This window comes from Podarcis filfolensis (assembly GCF_964270895.1).
Source record: "Podarcis filfolensis genome assembly, chromosome: 11".
Classification (NCBI taxonomy): Eukaryota; Metazoa; Chordata; class Lepidosauria; order Squamata; family Lacertidae; genus Podarcis; species Podarcis filfolensis.
Genome location: NC_139613.1, coordinates 59,074,917 through 59,100,884, shown reverse-complemented (window position 1 = coordinate 59,100,884; position 25,968 = coordinate 59,074,917). Strand labels below are relative to the sequence as shown.

General features: G+C 40.5%; 1 protein-coding gene across 10 annotated transcripts in view; it reads right to left on the bottom strand.

Annotated features, from left to right (window-relative positions):
* Window positions 1-270: 270 nt before the first annotated feature.
* The window catches only part of PRUNE2 (prune homolog 2 with BCH domain), a 142,031-nt gene continuing 116,333 nt past the window's right edge, over window positions 271-25,968 (bottom strand). For 3 of the 10 annotated variants that reach the window (XM_083576430.1, XM_083576432.1, XM_083576431.1), the window contains exons 12-20: window positions 21,738-21,914; window positions 18,679-18,781; window positions 11,067-11,198; window positions 10,710-10,796; window positions 9,769-9,867; window positions 7,645-7,680; window positions 7,111-7,143; window positions 3,770-3,817; window positions 271-631 (exon numbers count right to left, since the gene is read on the bottom strand). In XM_083576430.1, coding sequence (XP_083432556.1) covers window positions 601-631; window positions 3,770-3,817; window positions 7,111-7,143; window positions 7,645-7,680; window positions 9,769-9,867; window positions 10,710-10,796; window positions 11,067-11,198; window positions 18,679-18,781; window positions 21,738-21,914 — 746 coding nt within the window. In that variant the 3' untranslated portion in view covers window positions 271-600. Of the gene's footprint in view, window positions 632-3,769; window positions 3,818-7,094; window positions 7,144-7,644; window positions 7,681-9,768; window positions 9,868-10,709; window positions 10,797-11,066; window positions 11,199-18,678; window positions 18,782-21,737; window positions 21,915-25,968 lie in introns of all 10 variants that reach the window. The other 7 variants (XR_014539751.1, XR_014539752.1, XM_083576433.1 and 4 more) reach the window with 7 other exon arrangements.

Here is a 25,968-nt window from a genome sequence, read left to right as displayed (position 1 = left end):
GCTCCCCAAATTCTTCTAAGAAGCAATGTGTGTTTGTTCTTTCATAAAGCAAGGAAGGTAGCAATCTGAGTCTCTCCTTGCACAGAATTCTGCATGCCTAATTGAGCCCATTGAGCCCAATGCACTGGAGCCACTGGACTGGGGCATTGTTATAGGGAAATTAACATTTCTAATGTAACTTGGCACAGATATGTTAATACGCTGAAGCCAAAATGGAACAATAAATCAAACGTCCAGAATCACGGATGAGGCACACTGACGGCAAAATTCAGAACTAGGGGAAAATGCATATTGCAGGCAGCACTTCTGAAGGTAATGCACAAATCTGCACGTTGCTGCCTATTTGGCAGTAGCAGCCCTCCATATATATTTTTATTTTACTTCAGAAAACTCTGAATGGCACTGAGTGATCAGAGAACAAAGGTTGCAATCTACCAGGAACTATTCTTGCACCAACAAGCCTCATGAAAAGAAATGAGGCTGGTGCACAGGGGTCATCCTGGAGGATTGTGCTCAAATGAGAAACCCAAATTGTCCCCATCCTCGACGCCCAGGCACACCAAACAAATGAAAATTCTCTTCTGCACTTTGCCAAGGTAGTTAGGGATTTCCTTTCACTGTCATGTCAATCCTTTAGGGAAACAAAAGAAGAAGAAAACATTTAGTATGGTATATATTTATTGGTGCATATGTATCTTCCTCTAAAGAGCACAGGGCAGGACGCATTCATAGGAGTCCCAAGTAGCGTTTGTCCCATGGCCCAAGCCAGACACCCCAACCATTTCCTGGGCTCTATTAAAATGCTCTCCCCACCTTTCCCCACCTTCTTCAGGAATGCCCTAATCATGCCAGGAGCCTCTTTTGAGTCAACTGTTCAAAAAGAACAAACATGCAATTGAACAGGAATAAAACATGCACAACACTTCAGCACTCCTAAACATTACTCAGGTAATATTGTGATGGATAGTTTTATTAAAATGGCAACACCAATGTAAATATACTTGATGAGATCATAGATACTACTTCACCAAACCTTTATTAGGCATTGTAAATAAAACATGCATATATAAAATTTTAAAATATATACAAATAAAATTTTGTGATAACAAGGGTTTTCATTGGAGTTTGTTCCTGCTAAATAGTGTCATTCACCGCTATAAGGGATACTATTCATAAAAACTCAGCTACCCTTGCAGTTACTTCCAGGTCATGTCAGACAAATAGAATTTGATATTTTCATTGTGCCATGATATTAGGCTACCCAGAAAAGGGGATAGCACACGTTTGCATAGCTGGTTGTACAATGGACAGTAGAAAAGAATATGTTCTACTGTGTCTGGCACATTCAAAAAACATCCACAATGTCTATCGTTTCTGGGAATGTATAAATATCTGCCCTTGACAAAAGGTGAGGGGGAAATCTTCCGTTGGGCCATGTGTTGGACTGGAATTATTAATTTTGAAATATAGGTGACCCTTTATCTGTTGGATTTAAACCATAAATCTTGGGGGAGCAAATTTTATTTACAGCTGACTCGATGTCTTGTTTTTCAATGTCCATTAATCTTGATTGAATATTATGATATATTGCTCACTTGAATTATACAAGGGTTCCAAGTCAATACCAATAGATCTGATTTTGCAATGTAAGAGTTGGAACCCTCTGAATTTATAAAAGTCCTTAAGTAAGTCAGAGAGCAGACTCGAAGGTTGGCAACAGAAATGCCAATGCATATTTTATAGTGCTGGCCCACACCCAATATTTCATCGTGTGTATACCTAGTTCTGCACACATCGTCTCATACTTGACTGAACTTGAGAGCCCCAAGATACGTCTCAAGAAACTTGAGTGTATCATATCTGAATCATCATTATATGCCTGTATCCATATTGGGATCCCAAAAAGTAGCTGGGATGACCCTTTAGCTTGAAAAATCTGATAGCAGCCGGTCTAAATAGGTTACCTTTCTGAAAATAAAAGTGAGTAACTGCCTGTTTTATAGCACTTGTGTGATGGTTTGACCATTCATTTTGCATGAGTCACATGACTCATGTGGGGCATGGACAGGAAGATGTGTGTCCCAGTTTTGGGAGTCAACATGTTGGAGGGTATAGTGTTCAACTTTTTATTTTTACACATGTGGTTTGTGTGTGTGGTTTGGTTGTTTCTGGCTATCCCTTTTCACTTCTCCCTATGTTGCTACTGTAAAGGAGGACTTTAAAAAAGAAATAGTGTCCACTAGAGAAAAGAGAAGCAATGGTAGAATGTTATGTTGAAGGTATGCAGGTACCCAGACAAGGTACTGAGCTCCCCAATTTATAGTGGGGAGAGGTTATGGCACACGGCAGTAGAAACAAAGAAACCAATATATAGGGGAGAGTTAGTGCCTTACTCTTCTGGTAGTCTGAAAGAGTTGTCGTCTTTATTTATGACCTACTCCTAGATGTAATGTCATCCAGGATAATCAGTGATGAACAAGAATGGTATACCCATTCTTTTTAAATACTGTATTGGCCCGAATATAAGCTGCACCTGAATACAAGCTGCACCTTTAAAGTTGGGGGGGGGGGGGAGAAAAAAAACACCCTGGATATAAGCAGCGCCATTCCTCACTGCTCCTGGCTGCATACCTGGGGGAGGGGAGCTGTGTTGCGTTGCCGTCGGCCTTTCCCCTTCCCGGCCTTGGGGGAGAGGACGGGGGACTACGCACAGGGCAGGTGCCACTTTGCCGCACTCCTGGCACTGTTTGCCCCACGCTCCTGGCTGCATACCGTAAGGTTGCAAATATAAGCCACACTTTAACTTTTCACGGTCGGAATTTGGGGGGAAAGTGAGGCTTATATTCAGACCAATACAGTATTGCCTGAACTTTACAAAGATGCACAGAGAAAGATTCACACCCTCCCTACAAAAACCAGTGTCCAATTTAATCAATACAAATTTATATGCATTGTCAAAAATGAGAAGCAAGAAGAATCTATACCTTACAACCCTAAAGCAAGTTGTGCTTACATCCCATTGAGATTACGGTAATGGGTCTTAATTAGTTACGATTCATCTGTCCTGTTGATTTCAATGGTGCTTAGTGATGACTTTCTTGTACTAGGGCCCTAGACCTTTGGTTTGTTTACAATATGACATCTTGTCTATCCTATCCTATCCTATATCAATGTGGAATAAAGAACTACAACCAAGTGCATTCTTATTGCTGATATTTACCTTGAGAAGTAAACGTTTATTCTGGAAAGCTATTTCCTGAACTAGAGAATGAAATTCAAAACATGCAAAATGCATCTGCTTTTTTGAAGAAAGCATTTGATATTCAAACTACAAATGCAGGGAAATGGGAAGAGACCTGGATGGAAAAGACTTTGGAAGGAGGACTGGGTAGACTCTAGAAAGACGTCATTAAAAGTATATGAATGCTGCAAATCATTTTACTTGTGTTCTATAAGTCAATCAGATAGGTTTCATGGACTAACCTGTTTACCATTTCAACCTGATGTTTGAAGATCTTTCTCATACGTGGGCAGCACAGAATAGTGCACCACTTTAAAACGTGAATTATTTAAAAGTGTACCATTGCATTTTTAAAAAATAATGAGTTATTTTCTAGCAGCACTAGAAAAAGCTAGCTAGACAAACCATGTAAGTATATGGATTTGGAACAGACCACCTGGAGTTTACCCAGTTCTTCAGCGTCTCTTACACTGCATGATCATGAAATAAAATGGAAATATAATGCCATAATTAATTGTAAATTCTTACTCCTGCTGGACTGAAGTTATTTCTGGCTCATTTGAAAGACAGCTTGCTCTGAAGACAAGTGGAAATGAACAGTAGTAAAAAACACACACAACCCTCTTTTTAGACAGGGAAGTAATTCATTTATTTTAAACATAAGAAATATATTGAGGCGAGGCATACAGTTTTGTGGGCCAAGTTCACTTCCTCAGCTGCATGAAGTGATTATAGAGGCAAAAAGAATTGCCCTCCCTGCTGAACCCACAAAACTCTATGCCATAATAAACCTGATTGTCTTTAAGATGCCAGAAGACACTTTTTTAGTTGAAACAGACTAACTAGGCTATCCCATTGGAATCAGCCACTTTAAAAAGTCTTAAGGGTATGCAAGGTTAAATACATTAACAACTTATTCCTATAGACAGTTGCCTGGAAGAAGTAGTAGTAGTAGTAGTAACAACAACTACTACTACTACTACTAATGGTTATACCCAGGTCTTTTTTCAGCTGGAACTCACCGGAATTCAGTTCGAGCCCCTCTCAGGTGGGTTCCATTGCCATTATAAGTTATAAGTTCATGGTGAGTTCTGGCACCTCTTTTTCTAAAAAAATAGCACTGGTTGATATTTTATTGTGCTTTTAATACTTCGTTGGGAGCTGCCTAGAATGGCCAGGGCAACCCAGTCAGATGCGTGGTATCTAATTAATAAAGTTGTTGTTGTTGTTGTTGTTGTTACACTGCTTATACCCTGCCCATCTGGCCGGGCCTCCCCAGCCACCCTGGGTGGCTCCCAACAGAATATTAAAAACATGATAAAACATCAAAAATTAAAAACTTCCCGTAAAACATAATGAAACATTTAAAACGTCCCAATACAGGGCTGCCTTCAGATGTCTTCTATTAGTCATATAATTGTTTATTTCTTTGACATCTGATGGAAGGGCGGGCACCACTACTGAGAAGGCCATCTGCCTGGTTTCCTGTAACTTCAAATAATAAATAATAATATAAATAAATAATAAAATTATTATTATTATTATTATTATTATTATTATTATTATTATTATTCACTTCTGGCAGTGAGGGAACTGCCAGAAGGCCCTCGGAGCCAGATCTCAGTGTCCAGGCTGAAAGATGGGGGTGGAGACACTCCTTCAGGTATACAGGGCCAATGCCATTTATCATAGAATCATAGAATTGTAGAGTTGAAAGGGATCCCAAGGGTCATCTAGTCCAACTCCCTGCAATTCAGGAATCTCAACTGAAGCATCCATGACAGATGGCCACCCAACCCCTGCTTAAAAACCTCCAGTGAAGGAGAATCCACAACCTCCCAAGGAAGACCATCCCACTGTTGAACAGCTCTTACTGTCAGAAAGGTCTTCCTGGTGTTTAGTCAGAATCTCCTTTCTTGTCACTTGAAACCATTGGTTTGAGTCCTACCCCCCAGAACAGGAGAAAACAGGCTGGTTCCCTCTTCCACATGACAGCCCTTGAGATTTTTGAAGATGGCTATCATAGCTCCACTTAGTCTTCTCCTTTCCAGGGTAAACATACCCAGCTCCTTCAACCATTCCCCATAAGGCTTGGTTTCCAGACCCTTGATCATCATTTAGGGCTTTAAAGGTCAGCACCAGCACTTTGAATTGTGCTTGGAAACATACCAGAAGCCAATGTAGATATTTCAGGACCGGTGTTATATGGTCCTGGCAGCCATTCCCAGTCACCAGTCTAGCTGCCGCATTCTGGATTAGTTGTAGTTTCTGAGTTACCTTCAAAGGTAGCCCCATGTAGAGCACATTGCTGTAGTTGAAGTGGGAGATAACCAGAGCATGTACCACTCTGGCAAGATAGGGCGCAGGCAGGTAGGGCTTCAGCCAGCATACCAGATGGAGCTGGTAGACAGTTGCCCTGGATACAGAGTTAACCTGCACCTCCATGCAGAATTGTGAGTCCAAAATGGCCCCCAGGCTGTGCACTTGGTCCTTTATGGGCAGAGTTACCCCATTCAGGACCAGGGAGTCCCCCACATGGGAGTAAGCTGAATTCTATTCGCTTAGCTCTGGATAAGCATGCATAAAAAAGGGTATGTGCTACATCCGAAAAGTTTCTATTCACTAAAATATTACGCTTCCCTCTATAAATCGCAGGTGCTGATGTACCAATATTAGCCACCCCGGCCAGATGTGGTAAAGCAGCATCAACAATACAGGAGGTGGCTGTGTGCCATTGTAAATACATCCAACCACCATGGAGCCAGCTTTGTTGATGTAATGCAGGAAACTTCATATGTAATCATCATGAATGGTGCTGGGGTTCCTGGGGTTACATTGTATAAAGAGGATTGCAGATTGGCTTCGCTCCAGTTCTAAGCACCATTCAAAGTGACTACAAGCTTTAGAACTTAGCGGTAGAGCTCAAAATTGTGTAATAAAGTAATCTTTTGGCCGCTTATGCTTTTGGAAAGGTAGACTTTGATCCGCACAGCTTCTGTAACAGCATCATTAGTTACCCTCAAAGAAACAAAGGCTTCTAAAGCTCATGCAATAGTTGTGGCAGCCAAAGCACAGCCAAACCACTTCCTTGAACATAAGAGTTGTCAGGCTTGTTACCTGCATCAAATCTAATGATCTGTGGCTTCGTGACAAGAAATACTATGCTATATTCTCTTAACCACAAGATGGCTACCTATGACAAACGACAGGCCTGGAGGTCAGTGAGAATGTACTCTTTAGATAATTCCCAATGATCTTCAGCTGGCTCAGTCTGATTTAGAGTTTGTGAACAGGATCAACTGGTTTCCTACAAAGTATTTATTTTCAAGCAATTTGCCAGATATTATATTAGAGGCCTGCATAGCTAAGTAAATAAGTATAAACGTGTGTGTGTGCGTGTGCGTGTGTGTGTTTCACAAAGGTCAACAAGGAATCCAAGTAAAAATAACAGTTTATTTAAGGAACGTTTCCCAAGCTATCAGCACAGCAAATCTGATTAAGAGGTATGTTTCACTCAAATCAATGGGACCTATTTTTATCAAGTATTTCTCCAATCTGGTACTCTCCAGGTGTTTGGGGTGAGAACTCCTATCAGCCCCAGCCAGCCTGGCCAGTGGTTAGGGATGGTGGAAGTTGTAGTCCCAAGCGTCTGGAGGGCATTGGGTTGGAGAAAGCTGGCTTAGGATATGAAGTGTGGCTGTGATTTTTGAATGAGCTTAGTGATAAGTGCATAGAGGTCAATGGTACACACCAACCTTGGAATAAATCCCATTGAACTCAATGGGATTATTCCTGAGTAGGCATGTACAAAATAGCACTGTTTCCTTGAAATAGATATAATGCCACTGATTACCAGAATGCTGTCTTACTTTGCTGATGCTTCCCTCAGCTCTTCATCCAGTCTGCATGAATAAAAGTTACAGATGTTTCCAGAGCAGGGGCAGTGGGGGGAGGAGAAGAAGAAGCGAGCAGAGCATAAGACAGAAGCAGGCCAAAAGCAGAGCAAAGATCAAGCAAGGTACATGCTTTTTTTAAATTCAGCCCCAGATATAGATCTTCAGTTCCCTATGGTGTCATTGACCTATCAGTTTCATGTTTCATATATTTAGTTACTCTGGAAGTGGGCACATTAAGGTAGCAGAGCATGAGTGTCTGTGGCATGCATTGCTGTACAAAGACAGCAACAGTGCTGTAACTAACGAGTTAGCAGCTGCAGGCAAAGTCACCTATTTTTCCAGTTTAGCATTCTTTAGTTAGAAACAAGGCTGAACTCAATGGAACTCATCAACAGAGTCCCATTATACAGAGCTATGGGAGTTCTTTTGTGCCTGTAATAGTCAGCCCATCACACTACCTCACAGTCAGAAACATCAACACAAGCTGCAGCAGAGCAAGAGTGTTACCTTACTCTTCTCTGAAAGGACCTGTCTTCTTCATACCTTTCAAGATAAAAGTGGGTGAAGGACAAAAACATAGGTCAAATGATATGCAACTGCCGCCTTTATGCCAAGTATTTCACCTCTATATTTAAATGAACAAGGAACCTATTATTAATATTATTAATACATCAGCTAGTTTAAATGTAGAGTTATGGGAGATAACCTGCTGTAAGAAGGAAATGGCATGGATATGGGTATGTTATTCCAGCTTTTTGGAGCGAGAACAAGAAGTTATGGTTATTTCAAAACCTGATATGGTTGTCCAAGGATTTGTCAAACAGAGGAAATGCCACACTTCCAGAATCTTTATCTGTTCAGAAATAAGGCACCAGATGTAGATATTTTAATGTATAACAGTGGGTCCATATGCCTTTCTACCTTGGTTCCACCTCCCTTTTAATGCCTATGGGATAGCACCTCAGTAGAGCCCAGTTTTCATTGTTTACATTGATGATCTTTAGATGAAATGTAAACATGTCCATGTATCATCAGATCATGTTTCCTTGGGCTTTACCCAACATCTTTTATTATGATGTTCTAAACCTTAATCAGGGGATTTCAACTCTTTAGTATCTGCAGTGATGGGTACATTTTAAATATATGTCATCTGCTTAAAAACCTGACATCTTAGTTGCCTGTCAGGTGATAGGGAAAGGAGAAGGGAGGCTGATTGCAACATGCCAAATCTAGGTCTTCCACATGGTACAACATAGCTATTATTTATAAAGAAGAGGACTTTTCAATGAGAGAACTATGTACAGTAGGAAAAGAAACAAAGAAACCAAAGAGATAAAAACCTTGGAAGTATTATTTTAAATTTCCTCAGACTAGCAATTTGCTATCTTCCAAATTTTCAATCTGATTTATCTATTAATGGAACACCCTAATTTGTGACATTCATGCTATTTCTGGTTATCATCACCTTTCAACTTTATTATTTCCCAACAATTAGCAAGATAATATTTTCAGAACAGAACTTCCTTATTTTCCACCGTATTTCTTAGGACTTATATTCAAAATCTGAAGTCTCCACATATTTCAAGCTAATTATGAGCTCTCCTAGCTTCTTTTATAAAAAAATATGTCAAGAGAGACAATATATATATACAAATGTTATTATGTAAATGCAAAGCATGATTATTACTAGTAGTAATAATCCTGAGACACAGAATAATCCTGAGTGACAGAGAGTGAACAATGGTTGCTTGCCTAAGGCCACCTAATTAATTATATGGCAGGGGTGAGATCTAAATCAGGGACTTCCATCTTCACAGCCCAGTATCTTAGCTTCTGTGCAAAATCAGTTCTAATAAAATAATGTAAGAGGTGATGCCCCCATTTGCACACAATTTTAATCTACAACAAAGTTCATTTACCCTGTTCATATCTTCATGCTTTAGAGCTAACTACATGTTACACTGTTCACACTTGCGGGGAAACACACTCATAAACTGACCACATGTATTTTAGAGAAAAAGCCGTTGTGGAGCTGCCAATCTGGACTGAGGCCCTGAGCCTGACTGCACCTTTGGATCAGAATGGGGAGCGTGTTGCAGACTAGGTACCCATGGAGGTGCGGCAGGCAGGGCGGGGGGAGAGAGAAAGAGTCGATGGCAGAGGAACTATCTCCGAACCCTTTGGGCCTTGCACCAGCAAGGGCAGACAAACAGGGGAAGCTTTATTTCCCCCTCTGTTGTTTTGAACAATCCCCCTTCCATTGGTTTCAGTGGGAGTGAAAATAACTATGGCAGCAGCTCCAGGGCTGGTGTAGTTTGTCTCACTTGTATGGGTTTGTGTGGGGGGGTATGTCAGGGCAACAGGGAGGGCCTTGGGTCTTTGGTCCAAAGTCTTCCTCGCCTACCTTTTTCCAGCCAATTCTACCAGAGTGATGGCGGTTGATCTTTCTGCTGCTGTAACAAAGACGTCTCTGTGGATCCACCTCCTTCTCCACCCCCAGAGGGGCGACTGGATACAGCAGCCCCTCGGCCTACCTTCCTGGGAGCATAAGATTGCTCCCTAAAATAGCAATTATTTAGTTTCATAAAGGTAACATTTCTAATTATTATGCTCTTATTGTTTTTCACTTACTTGACAATACTTTCAGGGATATTTACATATTCCATTGGAATTAGTTCACTGAGCTCTGCCAAAGTGCTCACATATTTTATCTTACTGCTGAATTTTGAGCTGAAAACACAAAAAGGACCATTAATTAATTAAATAAATAAGATACATTCACAAATATGCAAGATACCGAGTGCCATGATAGTTTTCCATATTCAATAAGAAAAAAGCTGAATCAATCACCTTTAAGTTTCACATGTGAACACTGCTGCACTGTATCTTCAGTATATATTTAGTGTTTTTACAGGAGCATCATGGAGAGTAGGAGCCCACACATGAGCATTGCAATGTGGGTTGACGTGGCTACCCTCATTTTGTAGAAGGGGAAGGATGAGGTGAAATGGTAATGATTCACCTGAGGGGTGGGGAGCCTTTTTGGCCTAGGACCACCCACCTGTAAAAGTTGACCCACAAGGGTGGAGGGAGGGTTCTGCTTTGCCAGCACATTCCCCACAGGGAACACACTGCAGGATTTAACCCTATGCTCATCAGTTGATGAGTGGGAGATTAAATTGTGATGCTTTGGCTACGCACCAGTTTCCTGTGAGTGACTGCTGGATGCACCTAATGCAGAACAGAACCCCATCAGCTGATGTCTCCAGCTGGCCTTAGTTTTGGAGGGAATGAGCTCTCAGGCCAAACTGGACACCTTGTCTTAAATCAACTACTAATCTCATTGCTGAGATAATATTAGGATAAGGACTCCTTGGCTCACAGCTCACACTTTTTACCATCAGCTTTCACACAGTAACAGTTTCTCTTGGAGTTATTTTGAATAAACCATTTGATGGTTTCCCTCATAACATTTTTCTTGTCCATTTCTCTTATTCTGTTAACAAAAACAGCTTTAGAAGGACCTCTGACCAGGCACCATCTCAGCACTTGTAAGAGTGTGGAACTATTACCTTATAAAAGGCCGTGTCACTGCTAAAATTGTTCTGATAAACCAAGAGGGGTGAACAATGATGAAGGATTTCAAGTTCTTCCTTAACCTGTGTTTGAAAAGAAACACATTTAAGCCTTCAAAGCAATATATATTGCCCAAGAAAAATCTTGGTCATGTGCATCTTCGGCCCTAGTCAGGATTCATGCACTTTTGACATGCCACACCAAATGCCCTTCTTCTCTAGTGTTTGGTGGGAAGTGTGAAACTAGCTCCTGCATATATTAGTATATTGAAGGAGAAATGGGGAGAGGGCTTTAAAATAATAGGTATGGCAAGCCAGACACAATAGATAGAAAGCAAGCCATGAGCTACAGACCGCCTGTCAATCATCTGGTAACATCTTTTCATCCATCCCAGTCCTGGCATCTTTCTCCTTGGTGTGGCTCCGTTCAAGTAAACAATCATATAGTCTTCAGCAACCATGAGCTCCAAGGTACTTATTACATATCTGAATGGAAACAGAGAGAGAAAATGAATGAGGAGAGGGGGACAATGAATAATTTGTTCAAAACCTATTCTTTGCTCTTCAAAAGAGTACAATCTTGTGATATAAGCAATGGCTAAAGTTTTCATAAATTTCACTATTAACTAATAGGGCTCCTGTAGTCAGTGGCAGACTTGGGCTGGATCTACATTTGTCTTCTAAACATTTTTAAACTAACGTTCTATAGTGCTTAACAGCAGTTTCCCATTGCCGGTGGCTTCATCTGCTGTCACATTTTAATAACGCATTTTTATGTAATAAACGAAAAGTGTAGATCTGCCCTTGGGCTTTCATATTTCAGAAGCGCGCCCCCCAACCTTCTATTCTAAATCATTGTTGCAGCGCCCCCTGCAGCCCACATTCAGCTCAGTGTCCAGAGTGGGTGAACTGGTCATGCTACCCTCTGCAGTATCATATGTACCAATCCAACCCCACATGTGCTACATTTATATGCTAAATAACTACACATGTGGCACACGTCAAAATTGGCACATATACCCTCTAGGTGTGTTGGATATTTAACCAAGAGGGCCATACTAATTTTATTTTTTAGAATAGTGGGAGCTCAAACAAAGAGCAGGGAAATGTCTACACCTGCTTCCATTGCGAGGAAAGTCAGAAAATAAGTGTAGAAACCCCAGGACACAATGAGTGGCAGGAAATTCAACCAGAAGACTTGCATCATCCTTAATCCACAATATGGTCAACATTTGAGACTGAAGTTTTATTATTTCAGCACTGGCAGGTTAAATGGAGATCAAGGAAGCCATTCCTTATTTGAACCAGAGAATGGCTGAATTCATACTGAAGAATAGATGACATAGGAGTCACTTTGCCATAGCTCCTCCACTTATGATAAGTTGGACGCAGGAAGGAATTTTAGTGAGTGGGACTGAGGTGCATTGGGGGGGGCAATCTCATAAGCCCCATTTCCAATTTAGCTAGCATGCCTCTTCTGATATGATTCTCCTCATTCCTCCTTTCCTCTACTATCCAAGTGGAATAGGAAAAAGTCACGAGAAGCAGCCTCCATGTCAATATATGGGATTCAGTACCAGGGTCAAAGGCTGGAAGATGGCATTCACTGGCTTTGTGTATGAGCTGTCATGTATGAATAGTCCTTCTAACATTCAGTTAGGACAAATTCCATCACCAGTAGTAAAGCAAGAGAAAAAGAGTTATTATTATGGGTCATCTCTGGGTGATTCTAACTCAAAACAGCATAGACATATTACAAACCTTTTTTTTTTTATAAAATTTTTATTGGTTTTTTAACACTTAATAATAGACAATACAAAACAATACAAAAACAAACAAACATACAAACACGTATAATTTCTTCACATTTTTTCTTAAACCTTCTTTCATCGACTTCCTCATACCTCCCCTTTCTGCATCCCTGTTTTAAAGTTTTCCAGCAAGCCCCAATGTCAACTTATAACACTTTTTTTCCCTTTGAATCCTTTTTCTCATATCCAATTATTTTTCCCCGCAATTCTGTTTTACCTGACCCAAGACATTTTAGCACTCATTAATTTTACAACAGTTCTTGAGATAAACTTTAAATTTCTTCCAATCTTCTTCCACCGTCTCTCTCCCTTGGTCACGGATTCTGCCAGTCATCTCCGCCAGTCCCATGTAGTCAATCACCTTGGTCTGCCATTCTTCCAGTGTGGGTAGTTCTTGTGTCTTCCAGTACTTTGCTAGAAGTACTCTTGCTGCTGTTGTAGCATACATAAAAAACATCCTATCTTTCCTTGATACCAATTGGCCCACCATGCCCAGGAGAAAGGCTTCTGGTTTCTTCACAAATGTGCATTTAAGCACCTTCTTCATTTCATTATAAATCATTTCCCAGAAGACCTTAATCCTTGGGCACGTCCACCAAAGGTGGTAAAAGGTACCTTCAGTTTCCTTACATTTCCAACATTTATTATTGGGCATGTGGTAAATTTTTGCAAGCTTGACTGGAGTCATGTACCACCTATAGATCATTTTCATAATGTTTTCTCTTAAGGCATTACATGCCGTAAACTTTATACCGGTGGTCCATAGCTGTTCCCAGTCAGCAAACATAATGTCATGACCGATATCTTGTGCCCATTTAATCATAGCTGATTTAACCGTCTCATCCTGTGTATTCCATTTCAACAGCAAGTTATACATTCTTGACAAATTTTTAGTACTGGGTTCCAAAAGCTCTGTTTCTAATTTTGACCTCTCCACCTGGAAGCCAATTTTCCTGTCCTGTTTAAAAACTTCATTTATCTGATAGTAATGTAACCAATCTCTTACTTTTGACTTCAGTTTCTCGTAACTCTGCAATTTCACTTTTCCCTCCTCATATTCTATAATTTCCCAATATTTTGGCCATTTTGATTCCATATTAAGTTTTTTCACTTCCTTAGCTTCCATTGGTGACAACCACCTAGGGGTTTTGTTTTCTAACAAATCTTTATACCGTGTCCACACATTATATAATGCTTTCCTAACAATATGGTTTTTAAAACCTTGATGAGCTTTAACCTTGTCATACCATATATACGCATGCCAGCCGAATCTATTATTGAACCCTTCCAGATCCAAAATGTCTGTATTTTCAAGAAGCAGCCAGTTTTTCAGCCAGCAGAAAGCCGCTGATTCATAATAAAGCTTTAAGTCCGGCAGGGCAAATCCCCCTCTTTCTTTTGCATCTGTTAATATCTTAAATTTTATTCTGGGCTTTTTGCCCTGCCAGACAAATTTAGATATATCTTTCTGCCACCTCTTGAAACATTCCATTTTGTCCAGAATCTGCAATGTTTGAAACAAAAACAGCATTCTCGGCAAGACGTTCATCTTGATAACTGCAATTCTGCCCAACAAGGAAAGTTTCAAATTTGACCATGTTTCTAGATCTTTCTTAACTTCTGACCAACATTTCTCATAATTGTCTTTAACTAAGTTCACATTCTTAGATGTCAAATTAATCCCTAGGTATTTCACCTTCTTTGCTACTGTCAGACCAGTTTCACTCTGAAACTTCTCCCTTTCAACAGCTGTTAAATTTTTATCCAGTACTTTCGTTTTCTGTTTGTTCAGCTTAAAACCTGCTACTTGACCAAATATTTGTATTAATTCTAAGACTCTTTTCGTACTAGTGTCTGGCTCTTGCAAGGTTAAAACTAGGTCATCTGCAAATGCTCTCAGTTTATACTGTTTAGCTCCGACCTGAATCCCTTTAACCAGCTGATCCTCTCTAATCATGTTTAATAAGACCTCCAGGACCGATATAAAAAGTAGTGGGGATATTGGGCATCCCTGTCGTGTCCCTTTCTCAATAGCAAGCTCTTCTGTAACCACATTATTTACAATCAATTTTGCTTTTTGTTCAGAATAAATTGCACTTATACCATTTTCAAAACCTTGGCCTACCCCCATCCCTTGAAGATTCTTTCTCATAAACTTCCAAGAAATGTTGTCAAAGGCCTTCTCCGCGTCCACAAATATTAAAACTGCCTTAGTGTTAATATTAACTTCCAATAACTCCATAATGTCTATTATGTTTCTCACATTGTCTGACAAATGTCTTCCTGGAAGAAAGCCCGCTTGGTCCTTATGAATCTCCCCCACCAAAACTCTTTTCAGTCTTTTTGCCAAAATGTCTGCAAAAATTTTGTAATCCACATTGAGTAGTGATATAGGGCGGTAGTTCTTAACCTGGTTTTTTTCAGTCTCTGTCTTTGGTATAAGTGTAATGTAAGCTTCTTTCCACGATTCAGGTGCCTTCTTCCCCTCTAAAATTTCGTTGCAGACCTCCTTCAACGGTTGCATAAGCCATTCTTTCAAAGCTTTGTAATATCTGGAGGTCAGTCCATCAGGTCCTGGAGATTTTCCCAATTGCATATTTTGAATGGCTCCCTCAATTTCTTGGTCAGTTATCTTCTGGTTCAAAATCACTCTACTTTGTTCAGAAATTTTTTGTAATCCATATTTTTTAAGAAATTCTTCTATTTCTTTTTCATTCACCGGCCCTTGTGCATAAAGTCTCTTGAAATAACTCTGAAAACAGTTTCTAATCTCATTTGGTTTATAAATGTTCTTTCCCTCCACTTCTAAATTGGTAACCGTATTCTGTTTTTGTCTCTTCTTCAATTGCCATGCCAAAAATTTCCCACATTTATCTGCCGATTCAAATGTCCTTTGTCTCATTTGTTTTATTTTCCATTCTATCTCTTGGTTCATCAGTTCCATATATTGTCTCTGGTAAAACTTAATTTCTCTCAAAATTTCATGTGACTTTGGTTTAGATCTCAGTCTTTTTTCTCCTTCTTTTATCTTTTCCAAAATCTTATCCTTTTGCTCATTCTGTCTCTTCCTTTTTATGGCATTCTGTTGTATTAAAAAACCTCGCATGACGGCTTTACTTGCGTCCCAAATTACTCTTTTTTCCACTTCTGTTCTCAGATTTATCTCAAAGTAATCCTTTATTGCTTTCTGGGCCTTTTTGTACACCTCTTCATCTCTAAACAGGGAGTCATTCATCCTCCATCTAAAGGAACCAGCTGTTGTTGGGTTCATCTCCATCTTTACGGCGTTATGGTCGGAACAAGTCTTTGGGCAGATTTCCATTTTTTTAATCTTTGGTGCCATCCCACTAGATATCCATATTTGGTCGATTCTAGTCCAAGTCATTTTTGCCTCAGAGAAAAAAGTTCCCTCTCTCTCAAGAGGGTTTCTTGTTCTCCAAATGTCAATCAGGTTCATATTGTCAGTCATTTCAAAAAAGGTCTTAGGTAGTCTCCCATCCTTGGAGACCACCTGTCTTTGTGCTTTATCCATATTTGTAGAGACCACTCCATTCATGTCTCCCATTAAAATTACATTATAGTCTAGATAGTCCATTAGTGTCTCGTGCAATTTCTTAAAGAATTCTGACTTCCCTTCATTCGGTGCATAAACTCCTATTACCAATAATTTTTCTCCTTGAACTTGAATTTCAATTGCCAAATATCTTCCTTGTTCATCTTTAAATTTTAGTTTAGGTGCCAATCTTTCCTTTGCATAAATTACCACTCCTCTTTTCTTCACTTTGTCAGATGAAATAAATTCTTGTCCTAATCTTTTATTAATGAGTAGTTTTCGATGTATTCTGGTCACATGAGTTTCTTGTAAGCAAATCAAGTCTAATTGTTCTTTTTTCAAAATATGAAACACCTCCCTCCTTTTTCTAGGATGGTTCAGTCCATTACAATTCCAGCTTAAAATTTGCAGAGACATCTTGTTTTTTTACTTAGATACTCCTCCAACTGCTCCAAGTAAACCTTCTTCTGTTAGTGTTTTAGCTCCAAAAGATAAGTTTGAAATATCCGGTATTTTTGCTGAGTCTATAGTTTCCACCGTTTCCTTCTGAAGGTCCTCCTCGTTCCTTGCCAAAAATTGTTCATCTAGCACTGTTTTTATCTTGATTTTCTTTCCTTTGTAATTGAAGGACAGGCCTTGCGGGAACTCCCATCTGAATGGTATGTTGTTCTTTCTCAGTAAAGTGACCAAATCCTTATAGTAGGTCCTGACTTCCAAGATATATTTAGGAATATCTTTAAAGATCTGAACACGAAAATCTCCAATCTCAAGAGCTCTTTGAAAATGTAAATTTAGTATCTTGTCCCTCTCCTCCTGAGATCTCAAAGTTATTAAACAATCTCTAGGGCTCTTTCTGTTTTGTTTCCTGCCCAGTCTGAAAGCAGTTGTTATCTTAAATTCCTCTTCTTTCAAGCTGTCCTGCCAAAATTCCAGAAATTCTTTTGTAAGATATTCTGTCAGATTGTCCTTTTCATTTTCTGGAATCAATCTTAATCTTAGATTTCTGTTTTTCCTCTGTAATTCCAATAAAGACAGGGCAGCATCATGTTCTTCTAGCTTTTTACAGACTGGCACCAACTTTTCCTGTGTATTTTCTGCAGAAACTTTCGCTTCTTCTGCAGAGGTTTTCGCTTCCTCTGCAATCTTTCTGGTTGCCTCACTTTCTTGAACTAATTTATTTATTGTCTCTGTATTTTTATCTATTTTTGTTGACAGTTCATTCAGCTGTTTAGAATTTTCAGTGCTCTGCTTCGTAAGCGCTTCCAGAGATTCGTTTATTCTAACTAATGCATTGGCCACAGCTGCAGCATCCATGGGAGAAGTCATAACAGGTACAACTGGATTTGTTACTGAGGCCCTTCTCTTTTGTTCCACTTTTCCTTTAGCTCTCGTTACTCTTGCTTCTATTGGGCCACTCATGTCCCAAGGTCATTCCCACGGGAATAGCTTTCAAATGGGAAATTCCACAGGCCTGTTTCTCACAGTAAAAATTGCAACAATTGTAACAATTTTTCTGCGGCCTCTAGAGGGAGCCGCTCAAAGTTCCAAGTACCAAAAACAAAAAGTTCCCTTCAAAAGAAAAACAATAGTAACAGACTATTGCAATATTCTCCAAATATACTCAGATGTATCTTTCCAAAGTGCCCATTTGTATCCAATAAAGTGTTTACTTGTTGCAAAAGGTATAAAAAGCCAACTTTGTTACCAGTCTCTAAATGACAGCTCTCCGTCCCGGTGACTCACTTTCCAGGCAGTCCTCCCCAAGGGTTCAGAACGGCAGAAGTCTCCCCTTCTATGCTTCTTCCGTGCAGGTATAACAGTTCACAATTTCCCCCCCCCCCTGCCCCTGCCTGCTGCGGGGGGGAATTAAGTCCAATGTCTGAGTCCGTTAAGTTTAAAGCTGCTTCCTGTCAAATTGCAGCTTCCTATTTCATTGCTTTGTTTACATGCAGTCCGAGGAAGGCAGACTTCCTTATTTTTTGCCTTCTCCGTTTTCAGCCAAATTCTTGAAATTTCTTTTAATAATATCTTTCCGTCTTACTCACGGGTAATCCAATTCAGTCCAAATGTCAGGAAGGAATCGGCGCTCTCCGCTAATGGCGACGCGGCTTCGCTCCACGGGCTGGAGCCTTTAAAAAGGCTCCTTTGCGGTAAAGGGGGGCGCTTAAGGTGCCCACCGAGTCTCCGTGTTCCCAGGCTTTTGCGCCTGTGATTTTAGGGGTCCCCGCTTTGCCGTAGCGGTCAAACCCGAACTCGTGGAGCAGTCTCCCTGAGCGGAGCTCAGCGGGAGACCGCCATTAAGCGCTGGCGCCAACCGGAAGTCCCCTGACGTATTACAAACCTTGGAGAATAGTAGGAAGGAGGCATACAGATCTATGGGCTCTAATTCTTTTTTTCCTTTTTCTTTTTGCTTTATGTGCACAAACCAAACGTCTTTCACAGGGAAGCATTAAATGACAAAGGAACACACATTTCTGATGCATTTAGGTCACTTTTAAACCTTCAGCTTATTTCTCAAATAAGATTGTTATCTATCACAACACAAGTGCAGGCATTAACTTCAAAGACATGATGACCACATTGTTCATGCCTCATCACTCACAGGAAAAGGTTTTCCATGACATAGTTGTAATCAGTTCGACTGCTGTCTGGCAGAAAACATGCAGCAAACACAATGATGGCATTTAGACCATCCCCATAGTATCCTGTGGAAGAAACAAAAATGCATTGGTTTCCCATAAAGTATGCTTAACTGCACAATCTCGAGAAAGCAACCTGGCCGGCCTCACAGCTGCTGAATATCTATGTACATGCATACACTCTGTATTTTCTGGGAGCAGAAAGTGCATGAGAGCAGGTCTTATGTACCCGAAAGGTCACAGCTCTATTCGTTGCATAGGGCAAGAAAAGTCACAAATGATGCTTCCAGACCTCTTCTTCATTCCTGATTTGTTTGAAGGGAAATTAAACAACATAGGTTATTTAATGAACTTTCATTCTGATTTGCTAATGGGAAGGTTAGATGGCATTGTGTCAAAGCAAGTGTTGTTCCACAATGCATCCCTTTCCTTATTGCAAAAAGTCTGATCTTTCTGGGTAAGCAGATTTGTTATGCAAAATCTCCCAATCAACTGTAATTGTACAACACAAATTTGCTGGTATGTGATTGAATCCCATCTGAAAATAATGACAGCCTGAAAGCATCCAAAATAGGTTTAAGGAATACAATTCTAGAGAGTTGCAAATGAACTTTTGTCTTAGATGTTCCTAAAGTTATAAAATGTTTTACATGTTTTCTCTAATTTGTTTTTAATTGGATTGTCTTGCTGCTTTATTGTTGCTGCCACCCTGGGCACCATTGGGAGGAAGGGTTGTATAGAAATTTAATAAATGAATAAAATAAAAATAAATCCTAGCTCCAAGTTCCATCTTCTTCAAAAGTGTCTGCAGAATAAGGGCCATAATCAGCCTGCTCTGGGATTGAACCCAGCTTTCCCCCCATCAAGGCTTACCTAGGGTCCATATTGAACAGTTGTGAGCAGCCTGCCTTGAAAATTTCCACACTGACCCATTGTGGGAGATTAGTGTAGGAGTGCTATGGATATTTCAAATGGCAGACGGATCACAGGCATCTGCAGCAAATTACAGTGGTGCTGAAGAATGCCTTAGCATTCCACTACCTCCCCACTGCAAAACAAAACAAAAACAACCCCAGATTGGGCAGTGCTTTTTTTTCTGGGGGTACTCAAGGGTATGGAATACCTTTTTTCTTTTTTAAAGCACTGAAAAGTGGGGGACTCGGCCGCACTGCTACCACCAATTAAAAAATCCTCTCCTCTTACCACAAGTCGATAATTCTTTTATAGCAGAAGCTTTCCAGCTTTGCCACAATAAGCCTTCTCAGAAGGGGATGGAATAATGCAACCTTTCTACAACTTTATAAAACTCACCAGTCCTGAAAATAGTATTAAGGAGCAAATATTCTAAATTCATTACCCATTGAGGCATAAAGAATTTCATAAAAAGAAAGTACAAAAAAATTATTTAAATAGACAATAATGTGAATGAACGGATTATACTAAAAAATAATATCGATTTTATTTTTTAAAAAACCAACAACTTCTGGTTCTTGTAAAGTATAAAAGGTTTCCTGCTAATAGAAATGAGAAAATCTTCATGATCTCACAAAGCAACTGCTGTCATATGGTGCTGTCATGGGTCCTTACTTCTAATTGGCTCTGAGGCTGCCATACTTTGGCAGATGTGCCACTACAATTACACAAGCCCACTTTTAATAGTTCTACTTTGTAATCCCATGCAAAGCCAAAAGTTTAGTCACACAGAACAGGAAGCAATTCAAAATCTCTAATGGAATTTTTTTATTTTATTTCATGCAGTCTGTTATGGTCATTAAAGGTAAAGGTAAAGGGACCCCTGACCATTAGGTCCAGTCGTGGACGACTCTGGGGTTGCGGCGCTCATCTCGCTTTACTGGCTGAGGGAGCCGGCATACAGTTTCTGGGTCATGTGGCCTGAATGACTAATCCACTTCTGGCGAACCAGAGCAGCCCACGGAAATGCCATTTATTTTCCCGCCGGAGTAGTACCTATTTATCTTGCACTTTGACATGCTTTCGAACTGCTAGGTGGGCAGGAGCAGGGACTGAGCAACGGAAGCTCACCCCATTGTGGGGGTTTGAACCGCTGATTAGTAAGCCCTAGGCTCTGTGGTTTAGACCACAGCGCCACCTGCGTCATTAGTTGGGTGCTAAAATCAGAGTTGTCGGGTTCTCAGGCTTGCCTTGAAGACCTTCCCAATAATAAACAGGCATGCGGAACTGGTTATGGCTACTCAGTCATGCTCTGCACATGGCCGATAATATACTGTTATTAGCTCAACTTGTTCCAGGACTGAAGTCTAGCTAAGACTGGAAAGTGTCTCCAGGGCTGAGGCTTGATGAACACTGACTCTCCTGCCTTAGTCCTTCTGTCTGTGCTCCTCACTGTCTCCTGTAAAGCCTAACAGATTCATGCTTGGAAGAGGAGGGGGGTCACAGGAGCCAATTCCATTCTACTTCCTTCGCTCTTTGAAAAGCGTACATCAGCCTCTCCGTGCTGTGACCTAGTGAGGACAGGATGACTGTCATCCTCAATCCACTTACAACATGAACTCAGAGAAACTGCTCTGGAATGAGTTGATTCACTTAGGACACAAGGCAATACAACTAAAAATCTAAAAGGCAGCCATGTTCTTTGAGCAAAGGTCACAACTTTCACTGGCAGGCAGAAATAACTTGAACACCAACACAAGTGAGTCAATTGTTCCTGCAATATTTAAGTCTATAAATGCACTATGAACTAGTTTTTTCCTTCCTTAAACCTTTCCTTTGTAACTATGTAAGCTAGTCCTGGAAAATGAAGTGTTTTAAACATAGAATAAAAGAAATTAATGGTAAACAGATTGCTGCTACAGTTTCAGAATAGATCTCTCAATCGACAAGGATTTTGCTGGGCATGTAGAACCAGGCCTGTTTCTTTCCTTAATGAAAACTTAATCTAAATTTGGATCTTATGAGATAAGAATATTAATAAAAGGAGTATTGTTTTCTATTTGGGGTGGGTGAATGGCTTTTTTGCTCCATGCTACTAGAACAATCCTACCTCCATGAGAAATGACCCTTTTATAAGGCTCAATGGCTTTCATATCGATCCTCTGCTCCTGTTCTCCAATGACAACTGTTCTCCATAACCGGTTGTCTTCTCGCTCTTCCTCAGCAGTATATTCTGGGATTGCTTCAGATTCCTCTTGGGAAGATTCCTTAATGGCCGGCCGCTCTTCTGAGGAGGTGAAAGAGAGAATAAAGTGGCAGGTTATTACTGACATCTGGAGAAACATCATCAAATATGTTTTCACTTATGAGACCGTGGCCTCCTGCCATGAACTTAATTACACTATTCTCAACTCTTTTTTTAAAAAAAAAAAAAGATCAGAATGGCCCTGTAATTTTAAAAGACTAATGATCAAACCTACACTCCTGTTTTAGTATGACTTAATACAGGGGTGATGGGTTAACTTGCAAATGAGTTTGAACCATAGAGACACTGCTCTTTGTGAATAACCAAGAAGAAACATCAGCTGCATTGAAAATGCCTGTGTTATGTTGGACTGTATAAGACTGTTTATTACACAATATTACAATGTCTGGAGGTAAATTTGAAGTTGTCAACTTCCTACTTGTGTGCTCCTTTATACAGATGGCGTTTCAGAAAACAGAATGGCCTCCTTCTGGACCAGTTGTTTTAGATTGACTTTTGTTCCTTTCCTTCCAGTTATTACCTTGCTTATATAAACAACATGGAACTGTTTCTTGCACAATTACTGAGAAAACTAATCCCAGATGAGAGAGCCAAATACATAATGTTTATCTATGGTTTGGATTAGCGGTGCATTACTGCATGAAATAACTAAGTTGGACATCAATTATTTTGAGCCTAAAATAAAGTGTTTGGATCGTGGTTGTGCATGCCATATGTCAGTAGATCCAACCTTTGACAGTAGCCGCTGGCTCTTTCACTTGTATGAGGGGGGGACATATGGCACATTACAGAGCTATCCTTATTCAGCCTGGACATCTGGCTATCTGGTTGTACTTACTGGGCTGTTCCCAGAAAATGAGCCACAAAATAGATGAGGTTGGACCTACATATGGTAGAGGCTGCAGTTGAAGAGCATTCAAAATTCATGGAGTGTTCCCAATATACAGTTCAGGGAATAGCCAATGTTTATAGCAGTCTTTAGCTTCTAAATATTCAATCCTAAATTCAACTCAAACTACACATTGCAGCTAAATCATGTAGTGCAGCTCTTGCTGGATGATAGTACTCATGTTGCAGGTGGGGGTGTATGCTGAAAAACAGGTAAGAATGAGACTCACAAATAATGCATTACTCAAGAACACAGTTTTTATGAGGATTCAAACACAGCATCCCTGCAGCTGCATGGTAAAGTGATACTGTTCAGTGAGATCTGTATCACATGATTGTGCTGCACATGCAAATTGGCTTAAGTAGAATTTTTATTACCTCACACACAGGTACCATCAAAGGGTTGTATCACCTTTGCTAGTGTAGAGTGGAACTACATGTTATGCCTCCAAAGGCTGGCCAACATCTCCTCTGCAAAGTTGGGTGAGGCTGCTTGTATAAGGGCAGTCAACAGAATTTCAGTAACTACAGATTTTCAGCCCACCTATGCGTCATAAATTGAATCTGGCAAATTTGCTTTTCCTACCCAACAATTAAAAGTAGAGATGCTTTATCTTCCTGTACCCAAATCTTCATTCTGTGTGAGATGCCTTCGTTCCAAGCCTAAAGACTAGTTCCTGAGGCACAGCCAGCCATACAGTAACAAATGAAGGGCCTCCCAGCTTGACCTTCACTGCTGGGTAATTCCAGAGTTGCCACCTTCTGACCCAGAGATGAGAATCTATCAGTTTTAGAACTATCCCTAGGAAGTACAGTGGACCTGAGCAAGCAGAAGACAGCAACATCAAGCTGCTGCCTCCAAGTGGCAGCCAAGGGAATGTGCATGAACTGGAAGCTGCTGTTGAGTTTGATAGTTGAGAAGGCAGGCGGCAAACTAAGCAGAATAGATGCCGTTAAGACACTGCTGTCAGGCACACACCAATGACATCACGACTGCATCTTCCTATTTGCTTCAGCAACTGCTCAGTGCATCCTTTTCCAGCTGTGCTTCAACTCAATCTGTGCCTTCCTATACACAGAGCACAGAGAGTTCCATATAAGTAGTTCTTTTTAAAATGGGCCTGGACAAGGGCTGGAAGGTGACAACATTTGCTTAAAGATGCTGATTAAGTATGTGTGGGTGAGGGAGAATGACAATGGGCGGTATTTTTAGCTCTGCTGTCCCACTAGACATGCTTCTAAAAAGCACATAAGCATTAGTGACATAAGCTTCCTTTAAATATAAGTCTAACATAGGCATTTGTCCCTTTTAAGGCTACCTTAGAAATAGAGTCAGTCTAATCAAAATGCACTGGGAACCTTTTCAGTCAGCATTTTTGCAGTAAATAGACAAACTAATTAAAAATCTGGACTGCTTTGCATCAAATTTTTCTCACAGCTGCTTTTTCACACACCTGGCTTGTGGGCCTCTCTGAGGCATCTGTTTGCTCTCTGTCAATGAAGGGAGTAGGCAGGGAGTGTATTAACAGTTGGAAGGCAACGCCCGGAGAGAAGGAGGAGGAATGCATCTGGAGCAAACAAGATATGCAGGCTTGGCTGATAAGCGAAAGGAGTGCACTGGCGAAATGTTTTAGCAACACCCAAATTGGGCAAATTGGGGAATATGATATGATGAGTTACTGGTGGGGAGTGGTCGGGAGGTGCTGCAGGGGTATAAATATTGCTTGCTTACGTGTATTAGGGGCCGCCAGCCTTTGGAAGCAATTCCGCTGGTTGCCTCTGCGCAGATCACAATAAACTTTTTTCTCCTAAGGAACTGAATCCCTGGTGCTTTTTTTTTGCTCCTCTACGTCCTGGGTAAGCGGGCAAATGGATCCCAAGTAATTAAGGCTTCATCAATAGGCAGGATGATGAGATTGGTGGACCTTTGGTCTGACTCAGCAGGGACGTTCAATATTCTTATTAACTAGGCCCAGTAATTCTTCCATCCACATAGTTAGCGAGTTAGGTTGTGTCTTCAGAATCATTTTAAGAAGGAGGTTTCTTATCTGCTCTTATATTTCCCAGGCAGAGTAAGAACAGCCGCCTCAGGCAGCAGATTCCGGGTGCCATGAAAGTGGAGCAAACTGTTATTTATTTACTATTATCGCATTTTTACTGCCAGAGAAGGGGAGAAGCGCTTGTGGGATCTTCTGGCTCAGGTTCCGAAATAGTAACCTGCTTTGGATACTATGCCCCATATCCTGGCTTCACAGTTCAGCTTGCATTACATTCATTCTTTCTGAACAGCTTTGTAATATTTCTGTTTCAAAATAGGAGCACTTTGTAGTCCAAAAATGTTAGCTGATATCTCATCCCGAATAGCTTTTTAAACTCCAGGAAGCAAAAAACCATTTTGTTTGCTAGCTACATCAAATCCAACTGTCTGTATTTTAGGCAGGTAAGAGATGGTGAACAATTTACTGCACTGATAAATCTGCCAGACTACATTGTACCCATCCGGAGAAATACCAAAGACACAAAATGTGGGCTGCAATCCAATAAAACACTTAGCTGATGCTTGGCTTCAAACATTTAAGCACTGATTGTTTGCAGGAATAATGTAAATTGAGGGAGAGCCTAATTGCTAGAAGTGGGGGTGGGGATGAAGAGCTGAGTATTAGCAATGGCACAGAGAATGAGATAAAATCACTCCTTTGTCTCTACCTGGATTCCTATGGCACAGCAGACAAAAGCAGAGTAAAATCAACCTCTGAGGAGACCTATTGGTATTGTACTATAAACACAACTTTTGTATCTGACTTATGTCAATATTCTTGGTTAGCCATACTCAGAGTAGACCCAATGGGTAGGATGCAACTAAGTTGTTGCATGCACTGAACAAGGTCTGCTCAAGCAATGGGACTGTCCCTGCCTCTCCTCCCTCCTTGCAGCCCCTAAGTCTGCTCTGGAGGGGTGGGGGAACCCCAGAACAGGTTTGGGGTAGGAGTGAGGGGAAGGGAGAAATCCCACCGTGCAAGCAGACCTAGTTTCATGCACACATACTCCACTTAGCAGTACGTTGAATTCCACCCCTAGAAAGCAAAGGATATGAGTAACTTGGATCTATTAATTTTAATGGGTTTACTCTGAATAGAATTTAGTCAGCTATGGCCCCATTATTGTTATTGAAGTTAAGGGTGGTCAT